The 11,642-nt window shown below is 36.6% G+C and overlaps 1 protein-coding gene across 2 annotated transcripts in view; it reads left to right on the plus strand.

Annotated features, from left to right (window-relative positions):
• Positions 1-2,282: 2,282 nt before the first annotated feature.
• The window catches only part of acsf3 (acyl-CoA synthetase family member 3), an 81,975-nt gene continuing 72,615 nt past the window's right edge, over positions 2,283-11,642 (plus strand). The window contains exons 1-3 of one of the 2 annotated variants that reach the window (XM_082160973.1): positions 2,283-2,337; positions 5,607-6,304; positions 11,440-11,595. In XM_082160973.1, the coding sequence (XP_082017099.1) occupies positions 5,627-6,304; positions 11,440-11,595 (834 nt within the window). In that variant the 5' untranslated portion in view covers positions 2,283-2,337; positions 5,607-5,626. Of the gene's footprint in view, positions 2,338-2,387; positions 2,585-5,606; positions 6,305-11,439; positions 11,596-11,642 lie in introns of those variants that run through there. The other variant, XM_082160974.1, reaches the window with a different exon arrangement.

Genomic DNA, 11,642 nt, shown 5'->3' on the forward strand with positions numbered 1-11,642 from the left:
AAAAGGCTGTCTTTTTCATATACATGTATAGTCAACAAATTCCTCAGACGTGTTTTAAGTAGCAGTCAATTGTAAACCAAACAGTTTGGCAAAGCTGGAGAGCAGCATTAGGGAAGCTTGACATAGTCTATATTTCTTATTTAATACAACAAATATTATATTTACATTTAATCCTTAAAGCAGCTTACAAATAAGGAGAGCAATAGAATAAATATGGAACATAATAGGACTCAGTAGCGAACCCAGGGGAACTCATATGGAATAATCCAGGAAAAGGGTGTCTATATTATAGTTAACAAATTCCTCAGATGTGTTTTTAGTAGCAGTCCATTGTAAACCACACATTTAGGCACAGCTGGAGAGCAGCATTAGGGAAGCTTGGCACAGTCTTCAACAATTTCAACAAATGTTGAATTTGCATTTAATCCTTAAACCGACTTACAAATAAGGAGAGAAATAGAATAAAAATGGAACATAATAGGACCCAGCAGCGAACCCTGGGGAACTCATATGGAATAATCCAGGAAAAGGGGGTATTTTTCATGTATTATAATCAATAAATTCCTCAAAGCTTTTCAAGTAGTACAGAAAAGGCTTCTTCTCACTCTTTCATGGCTTGTTCAGAAAAAAAATGGGCAAAAAGCAGTATTTCCTTGTATAATAGAGTACAAAGGTTTCTATGTAGTAATGTTGTGAACTTCCTCAAGAGACCAGACGCCCAATGTTGAATAAACTAAGCCCAGATGCAGAGTTGTCCTCCTGTATGCAAGTTGCCCAAGTATGCAAAGCATTTGTTTATGTGTGCCATGAGTCTAGCACGTGTTTACACAACTGTATCTCTTGGAACGAAGTCAAGTTTGCAGCTGCAGCACCAAATAATTCATCGCCCGCTTCACGCCCAGGAGAAGCCACAGGTAGTTGATGAAGTGGCAGTGCCAAGCATCCCAACTGGCATAGACAAAGCGCAGCTGCTGAGAGTCAACGCAGCCAGATGCTGCCGTCAACGTGCCATGTGTTTAAAGAGGGGCAAGAGGGGGAGAGCGAGGCGCTTGCCAAGGCATTCTCATCTGGTGCCAACCTGACACATGTTTTTGGAACACCCCTTGATTTTCGTTCCCTATTCACTCTCCGAATCTTTACGAAAAGAGGGGGCTTCTCTCATCTCATCTCCCACATTTTTCAGAGAATCCTTGGCCAACCCAATGCGGAGTTGGCGCCCACTGCCGGACATGCTAGTTGCTAACACCGAGACCGAGAAGATACAGGGCTGGCGGATAGCCATCGTATAGCTGCGCGTCAAATATACGCTCACCAGGTTCCCTTATGTTCTTCGGTCAGCTTTCGGTCATTTTCCAATCCAATCCAATCTGATATGTTTGAAGAGCAGCTGGAATTTCAAAATTTGTACCACGAACATGCCGGGATCCAAGCCTGATTCCATCAAAAAGAAAATCCTCACGAAACAAGGGCGCTCCATCGAAACGTCTGCATTACATGCAATACAAAGCAAAGCGTTAAGAATCAATGATCTGTTGAGCGTTTAACGCCTTAAGGAGGGTGTCCTCGCTTCCAGCTCTTTCTGTGATTGTGAATGGATCGTTCGTTGACGATACTACTTCTCAAACCGGAGGGGAGATTCTCAGACAAAGCTTTCAGTTTTGCAGGAACATGCCATCCCTATTTACCACGGAGGGGTTTAGGGAAGTGAGAACTTTTTGAATGAGTGCCATGTCTGAACAATTCTTATTTGAGGCCCGCGACTGCCAGCTGGTGGCTAAGTGTGCCCGTGCTGTGAGCTGATGCCAAAACCAGTTGGCATGATGAAGCTTGGGTGATAACAGTGTGATGGCAAAATACACGCAAGCTTAGATGTCAATACTCACCAGCTTTAGTCCATCTGTCTGTCTGTCTCATAAATGTTCATCCTATTTTATGTATGAGTATTACGTATTTGACTTTTCAGCAAAAAACATAATTTTTAAAAACTGTATTGTTGTCATTTCATTGTATATATATTTTTAGCATTCCTAACATGCCTAAAGATGCTAATAATTTCTACCTGATGACATTCATGTCACTAAAACAAGGTTTTAACAATTAAAACAATTCAAGTCTCTAATGAAAACAAAAATAACATTTTACTTAAAACACTTTCCCATTCTTTCTAATCGCAAGTTAAAAGCTGAAATAAAATCTAAAGATATTGCTGTGCCACTGTGCCTTATAAAATGCAAGCTAAAAGACACAAGGACAAGGTCCTTTAAATAAAGGTTCCGCTTCGCTTCGATTTCCACACGGATTCATTTATACGGCGCACCGTCTCCAGTATGACTTTAGGTAAGAAAGGCATTATTCTGCATGTTTGATTGAGGAAAGTATTATAGTTCTGTTATGATTTTATGCGTAGCGACATCAGAAAACATTATATAGAATAACCTTTCGAGTAGTGAGTCTTTCGAAGCCTAAGAAACGCGGAATGATATGTTGTATGTGCACCACTGTTGTTTTGAGATTTACTTTTATTATGCTTGGGGTCCATAGTGCAGTTTGCGAAAAATAATGAATGAACGAATGAATAATAAAGGTAAGGGTATCTTTAATAATAAAAAAAGAAGTGGGTACATTTTATTTCTATAGTACACTTTAGACATACTGACTATAAGTAACTTTTGAACTCACATGTCAACTTATTCTATTAACACGAACTCTAACAGTCTACTAATACTCTAATGACGACTGCTAGAGGACATGTATTTGCAAAGTTACTAGAATGTCTGAATTGAATCATCAAAATATAGCCTAGTGTTAGCAGATATTAAGCAGACAGTCTACTAATACTTTAATAACTGCTAGTTGACGTGTAATTGCGTGAATGTCTAAAGTAGACCATCAAAATAAAATAAAAATTCTGACATAAAAATAGGTTGATCATTTTTAGCATATTTATGTAAGGGCAGTGAAAATGCTGACAGTAAAAGTAAGAATCTTTCATGTTAAATCCTGTGTTGAGTAATGCCTATTATTTGGCTATTTTTAATAATTGTTTTCATTTATGGACTGTATATTAAAGGAAAAGTTCACCCAAAAATGTAAATTCTGTCATTATTTACTCACTCTCATGTCGTTCTAATCCCGTAAGACTTTCATTCATCGTTTCGTTGAGTCTACACAACACTTGAAGGCTTTAAAAAGTTCATAAAGAGATCATAAAACTAATCCATATGTATTGAGAGGTTTAGTCCAAATTTTCTGAAGAGACTTCAATACTTTATATGATGAATAGATTTAATTTAGGCTTTTATTCACATATAAACATTCATCAACCGAACTCACACATTAGGGCTCAACATTTTTGCTGCCCCGGTCTAATCTTATGAAATTAATGCTTCATCTTTCATTTTAAATTCTTAAATTTGATCAACAAATAAATTTGAATAATAAGACATTATGGGGCTGTTACCAATCAAATTAAATCATTTACACTGAAAAATTACAAGTGCATTAATTAATGTTATGATATTGTTTTAAATATTTTTTGGAGAATACAAATAAGAAATGTTGAGGAAAAAAAGATACTTTAAAACATGAAACTAAACGGCGGTAGGTGGCGGCAAGTGACCGTCTTAATGAGCGAGTCATTGATTCAAACGATTCGTTCAAACATCTGATTCATTCAAGAATGAGGCATTTGTTTATGAATGAGTCATTGAATCTTTGACATGAATTATTATTGCACTTAATATTGAACAGTGGCACACATTGCCATAGCACATGGTCAAATAGGGAGATATCAGAGTTTAACATAGTTATGGCTGTTGTTCTGTTTGTGCGTAAACGGATGGGAGGAGTTTAAACAAGTTATGACAATGTTCGCTGATCAATGTTTATAAGTGAATAAATGCTTAATTTAAATCTGTTTATCATATAAAGCGATCGAGTCTCTTAAGAAAATTTGGACTAAACCGCTCAATTCATATGGATTAGTTTTACGATCTCTTTATGAAATTTTTGAAGCGTCACAGTGGTAGTTGCGTAGCTGTCAATGGAGGAACAGAACTGGCTCAGATTTCATTAAAAATATCTTCATTTGTTTTCCGAAGATGAATGAAAATTTTACAGGTTTGGAACGAGGGTGAGTAATTAATGATATTTGGGTGAACTATCCCTTTAAAATTTGCTTTTGTTTCATTTTATTTTCTCTTTAAAGGGGTGGATGATTATGATTTGACTTTTCTAGCTTTAGTTAGTGTGTAATGTTGCTGTTTGATCATAAACAACATCTGCAAAGTTACGACGCTCAAAGTTCAAAGCAAAGGGAGATATTTGCTTTAAAATAAATGGTTTTTAACTACAACAAACGGCTGGTAGAGACTACACCACATTCCTCCCGGGTTAGTGACATCATGAACCCTAAGATTTACATAAACCCCACCCCCGGGAACACGATTTAATGATTATCATGACAGAATATGCTAGTCAATGACTAGAAGATAACTACACATAAGCTACATAAATTCATCAACTAACCATTCAGAAATGTCCTGTTCTACATGTTGTCACTTCTTCTCGAGTCTCTCCATAATTGTCTGAATCCGGTTTGAACATAAAAGGCTAAAAGTTTTTTACATTTTCAGTGCATGTCTGTGTGTGCAAGCTCTTGAAGCTCCGCCCTCTGTGTTGGGAGCAGCAGCTCATTTGCATTTAAAGGGACACACACAAAACGGTGCGTTTTTGCTCATCCTCAAAAAGTGAAAACTTTAAAGGGTTAGTTCACCCAAAAATGAAAATTCTGTCTGTAATTACTCTCCCTCATGTTGTTCCAACCCCGTAAGACCTTCGTTCATCTTCGGAACACAAATTAAGATATTTTTGATTAAATCTGAGAGCTGGCTCACTCCTCCATAGGCTTCTAAGACATTATAACTTGCTGGCCCAGAAAATGTATTAAAGACATCGTTAATATAGTCCAAGTGACTCCAGTGGCTCAATCTTAAGTTTATAAAGCGACGAGAATACTTTTTGTGCGCAAAAACAAAACTAAAATAACGACTTTATTCCACTATTCATTTCCTTCTCTCTGGGCCTCGAGTTTTTTCACGTAGTGTAACTGCGCAGCGCTTCTGTGTTGTACGTCACACGTAGGCTCACTATTGGCCGACGCTGGTCATGTGTGTGATGCACTTCAAGTGGTAGTTGCGTAGACTGAACGAAACGATGAATGAAAGTCTTACGGGATTAGAACGACATGAGGGTGAGTAAATAATGACAGAATTGACATTTTTGGGTGAACTTTTCCTTTAATATACAGTCCATATAAATGAAAACAATGATTAAAAATAGCCAAATAATAGGCATTACTCACAACACAGGATTTAACATTAAAGATTCTTACTTTTCCTGTCAGCATTTTTACCGGCCCTTACATAAATATGGGGGAAAAAATTAGTTTTTTTATCAGAAACCTACTTTTTTTATCAGAAAATGTATATGAATGAAAGTCTTACAGGTTTGCAACGACATGAGGGTGAGAAATTAATGACAGGAATTTAAATTTTTGGGTGAACTATTCCTTTAAAATGTGCTTTTCTTTCATTTTATTTCCCCAGGTTTAGACGGATGAAACGCTATGCTGTCTTTCTGGAGCTGCTCTTCAGTGTGGCCTCACTGTAAAGCTGGCAGAAGAGCCCTGAAGTGGCTTCTGGGAAATGTAGTGCATCAGAGAGCCATCCACAAAACCTCTCCAGCTCTAGGGAAAATCACTCCCGTTTTCTCCAGAGCTTCTGCGTATGGAGACAATGTGGCCATTATGGATCACAGCGGGAGCCACACCTACAGCTCCCTCTACAAAAACAGCAGAAGCCTGGCGGGACTCATTACCAAAGCTCTCGCCTGTCAATCAGGAGACCTGAAGGGCGAGCGAATCTCATTTCTGTGTGCCAACGACGCATCTTACACCGTGGCACAGTGGGCGTCATGGATGTGTGGTGGGATATCAGTTCCCTTATACAGAAAACATCCTCTAAATGAGCTGGAATATGTCATTTTAGACTCCCAAAGCTCGCTGTTGGTCGCCGGAGAACCTTTTACTGATACCCTCGAGCCCTTGGCCCAGAAACTAGGGCTTCCCTGCCTACAGCTTCCCTGCACCTCCAGCCTAGACACTCTTCAGTTTGAGGACACACAGATGTTGCCCGAGGAGGAGGTCTCAGACTGGGCAGAGAGACCAGCGATGCTCATCTACACCAGCGGCACCACGGGACGACCCAAAGCAGCGCTGCACACACACAGCAGTCTGCAGGCCATGGTGAACCAGTGCTTTGTTTTTGTAAACTGGTGCATGAAAGTTTTATCAAACTTGAATAGCGATGTTGACCTCCTGTGATGCAGGAGTAACTATGCTCAACCAAAGCTGTTAAAAGAATTCTGATAACTGAAATAACTGAAAAGCTGAAATATATATATATATATATTATGTATATATTAGGGATGCACGATATATCGCCACCATATCGGTATCGGCCGATATATGTTCAATTTTAATGTTATCGTTATCGGCCCAATAAGAAAATTTGGCTAATATATTAAAGCTGATAAATAATGGATTATTTCCTTTAGCTGAGACACTTCAGATGTGCACTGTTTAAAAGGATGGTTTTGAATGGCTTGAAATATGATTGAAATCACTTCAAAAAGAGAAAAATACAGTTCAGTGCAACATGTGCAACGCAAGTCTGTCATATCGGCTGCATAAAATTATCATGAGAACATCATTATAATTGTGTTTGGGACATTGCTTTTAATGGTGAGACTTTTGTTTTTGTAATCAGGCTCTCAAAAATTATAAAAATTTGGATTTAGATTTATTGGCCAATATATCGGTATATATCAATATATCAGAATTATCGGTTATTGGTATCGGCCAAAATATTCATATCGGTGCATCCCTAAAAATGTTATCGAACTTGAACAGCGATGTTGACCTCAGTGATGCAGGGTTATTATTATTAACTGAAGCTATATATATATATTTATTAGTTAAAGGGACCGTATGTAAGAAATGTATTTCAATTAATCATAAAATGGCCCTGATATGTCACTAGACATTAAGAAATCATGTTCATTTCAAATACTTATATCACTGACAACAGTAGTCCGGCCAGGATATTGTCATTTAAAAAGTGAAGTTGCAGCCCTCGACTGATGTTGATGATGTCATGTTGTGTTTTGGCCTGATGCTCCACCCTCCACCTATCTACCAATCACGAAGTCAGTAGTGTTTCGGCATCCGGGTTGCCAGCTCTGCTCTAGTTACCACAGCTGCAGCTACAAACGTGTCGGATAAAAAATGTCTAACGTTACGAAACCTGAAAGACCTCGTTATGAATCCGAAATACGTCGTGACAAAGTCCGAAAAAAACCGTACTGTGTAGGACTCGTCACTTGCCATTGGAAGCTCCTTGTAGCAGCCGACGTTCCTGCTGGATCCTGCAGCCTAACTGGCAACCTGGAGTCAAGGGGGAGGGGGAGGGGATACACCGCTCTACTGTCATTTGAAAGTGATTGCAGTACCAGTTTTGGCCACAATCTTACATACGGCTCCTTTAAAAGAACATAAAGGGTTATTTCACCCAAAAATGAAAATTCTGTCAGTAATTACTCACCCTCATGTTGTTCCAAACCCGTAAGACTTTCATGCGTCTTCGGAACACAAATTAAGGTATTTTTAATTGAAATAATCTGTCCCTCCATTGACAGCTACACAACTACCACTTTGATGCTTCAAAAGTTCATAAAGAGATCGAAAAGTAAAAAATTTAACTAAAATTAACATGAAAACTAAAAATATTAAAATAATAATATTAATAAAACTAACACGGATACTAAAATAACACTGCTGTTATGTTTTGGCAGAAGAGCATTATTAGTGGGTGTTTACACGACACTGTTTTAAATGACTTTTTATGCGTTTTAGCCGTTGATTTACACGACAACGACAAACTTTTAAAAAGGTGTTTCAAAGTGCACATTTTTGAGAACTATACTGTTATTGTCTCCGTGTAAATTTGTGAAAACAGTGACGTCATGCACATGTGTGTTAGATCGCCAGTAGATCGCCATCTACTGGCCTGGCAGCAGAATGCAGCGTTTTTAGTCGTTTTCGCGGATCCGTGTTAGTACATCATTGTTGTGTAAATGTACACTAAAATATTTCTTTATCTAAAATCAGATTCAGATGAGCCTCATTTAAAGCTGTTTGGGGAAACAAAACGCTAGCAATTATCGCCTGCTTTAAAGATGATAAAGCAATCTCATAGCCATATATAGGCAAAAATTTAAAGATGATAAAGCAATCTCATAGCCATATATAGGCAAAAAAAAGTCATACTGTTACATGCCTGATGGGGCTGTTTTATAAAAGCAAAAAAGTGGTTGAACTGCTGTAAAAAAAAAAAAATCACGGTTACAATTTTTTACCCAATGTTGGTTCCCATTGACTTGCATTGTATGGAAAAAAATACAATGGAACGGTTTTCTTAACGACATTCTTCAAAATATCTTCTTTAGTGTTCTGTAGGAGAAAGAAAGTCGTTCAGGTTTGAAACAAAGCGAGGGTGAGTAATTAATATAACACACAAAGCCTCTAATAGCTTGTTTTATTAGAATAACAATAACCCTAGTGGGTTGTCCAGTTTGTGGGAATTAAGGCAAAACCCACAACACTGATAGGCATGTGTTCTGGAGATATTCATTATTGATGATGCATCGGATCAAATGGGAAGGTCAGGAGTTTCACCTGCTCAGATATTGAGAACAATTGAGTATTTAGTGTGAGAAGGAGGCGATTTAGGTTTGATGGGAGCTGTGGGATGAGACGCCCTCCCTCTCCTGATGTCATTGCGTTCTTTTACTTTGTTCCACTTCGCCTCTCTGAATAATCATTCTGATTATTTAATTTCATGGGCCACTCAAGGCTGTGGAGTTTTTCCCCCATCAAACACGGACCTGCATTTCCAATAGTGTGGAAAATTAGAGGAGAGCCTCTTCGGACAAGCTTAAAGTCCCCCTGAAGTCAGTCGTTTTACACCTTAAAACTCATCTTTGATAATCAAAATGACACATAAAAACTTTTTTTTCTGGGAAAATACTTTCTTCATGCCTTTTAAATAAGCTTGTTGACATGCATTTGCACATAGTTTGTCTTAAATCATATTAAAAACACCACATAGACATATAAACAACATTAAACATGTAGTTTGCCTTTTTTGGCCAAATAGTTTTGTCAGATAAAATACCGTAAGCAAGTTTAGTGTTTTGTTTTTCCTTCATATTTAAAATGTTTAAGAAATATAAAATATTTTCCTCATATTTCTATTTAGATTTTCAGTAAAAACAAATATCCCTTCTGTACATCACTTTTAGCCACTACTGTATGTTCATTTTAAATCAAATATAATTTTATATAATTTATATATATATATATTTTTTTTTTTTTATTAAATAATGAAATAATGGTTTAATTTAATATTAAATGAAGACAGTACTGTCCATAGATAGAAATTTGGATAGACATTTTTTTATTATTACTCTAGAAATAGAGTAATTTTTGTGATGAATCTGTTCAAAAGACTTTTTAATAAGTGATGATTTGCTCGCAGAATATACGCAATAAATAGATGCTCTTTCTTTAGTTCTGTGCAACATCTGTAATCAGAAAAGATGTGTATTTGATGTTATTTTCTCTTCTGACAATCATGCAAAAGGCAAGACAATGCACTTTTATTTCTAGAGCACATTTAAAGCAGCCACTGCAGCCGAAGTGCTGTACAATCTAACAACTTTAGACCATGACATGCATAAATACATAAACTGACAGGAACACACACAAATTCATAAGATTACATTGGAGAAAAAAATCCAAAACAAAAAAAGAAGTAAAATTTAATGCATGTAAGGAACTGTAAATGCCATACAGGTGCATTTTAATAAGTTTTATTATAGATTACTGACACAAAACCTGATGGTTGTTTTATATATTTTTACCATTACTATTTTTAATGTTTTTGAAAGAAGTTTCTTCTCCTCATCAAGCCTGCATTTATTTGATCAAAAATACAGAAAAAAAAAATATATTATTGCAATTTAAAATAATTGGTTTTCAATTTATTATACTTTAAATGATCATTTATTTCTGTGATGCAAAGCTGAATTTTCAGGATCATTACTATCACATGATCCTTTAGAAATCATTCTAATATGATGATTCATTATCAAAGTTGGAAACAGTTCTGCTGCCTAATATTTTTTCATAACCTGTGATACTTTTTTAGGATACTTTGATGAATAAAAAATTAAAATAAATTAAAAATAAATTAAAAAAAGAAGCAAATGTTTTAAAAATAGAAATCTTTTGTAACAACAATATACTGGTCAGTAATTTGGGGTCAGTAATTTTTTTCTTTCTTTTTTTGACATAAATCAATACTTTTATTCAGCAAGGATGTGTTAAATTGATAAAGTGATAGTAAAGAAGATTTATATTATTAGAAAATATTTTTTTATTTAGAATAAATGCAGTTCTTTTTAACATTTTATTCATCAAATATATTAGGCAGCAGAACTGTGTCCAACACTCATAATAAATCAGAATATTAGAATGATTTCTAAAGGATCATGTGATAGACTGGATGTCACATGTGACACTGAAGACTGGAGTAATGATGCTGAAAATTCAGCTTTGCATCACAGGAATAAATGATAATTTAAAGTATAATAAATTGAAAACCAATTATTTTAAACTGTAATAATATATCACAATATTAAATTTTTTTTCTGTATTTTTGATCAAATAAATGCAGGCTTGATGAGCAGAAGAAACTTCTTTCAAAAACATTAAAAATAGTAATGTGTCCAAACGTTTGGCCTGTACTGTACACATTCCAGTTTACTGTTTACCGTTCTCACTTATTTGTAAAACGTGTTACATAGGAGGGAGGTGGGGTTTTTTTGCACGTAGGATAATTGTTTGTAAAGTGGGAGATTTATTATTGCGCTAAACAGGAGGATTGCATATAATTTCTTTGTACTCTTTTGTATAATGACAAATAAAGTTTCTGATTCTGATGAATAACACCAAAAGCAACAGGTTAAGTGTAGACGTTTCGACCTAATTCAGGACTGTGTGATTGTGAGCGCGAGCACCAGCCATAAACACTCATGTTCATTTGCCACAGCACAATGAGAACTGAAGAATTGCTTGTGGGCATCATTCAGTCCATTTGAACTCAAGCAGTTAATATTAATTCACACCGCGGGTTTAAAGGTTTCGAGCACAATAGCTCTGGCCTGCTTCTGTGATTGTCCCACGCTCCAAACGTGTGGATCATGGAGACACTCACAAGCACCTGAAGGTCAACATCTGTTCTTCTCCTGGTCTCGTAGGTTCAGGGTTTGGTGTCCGAGTGGGCCTGGAGTAGAGATGATGTAATCCTGCACACGCTGCCCCTCCACCATGTGCATGGCATCGTTAATAAGCTGATGTGCCCGCTCTGGGTGGGAGCGACCTGTGTCATGCTGCCAGAGTTCAGCGCTCAGAAGGTACGGTTCTCCCACTTAACACATCATTAACACACTTCATTCATAAT

This window comes from Leuciscus leuciscus (genome assembly GCF_965113295.1).
Source record: "Leuciscus leuciscus genome assembly, chromosome: 2".
Lineage (NCBI taxonomy): Eukaryota > Metazoa > Chordata > Actinopteri > Cypriniformes > Leuciscidae > Leuciscus > Leuciscus leuciscus.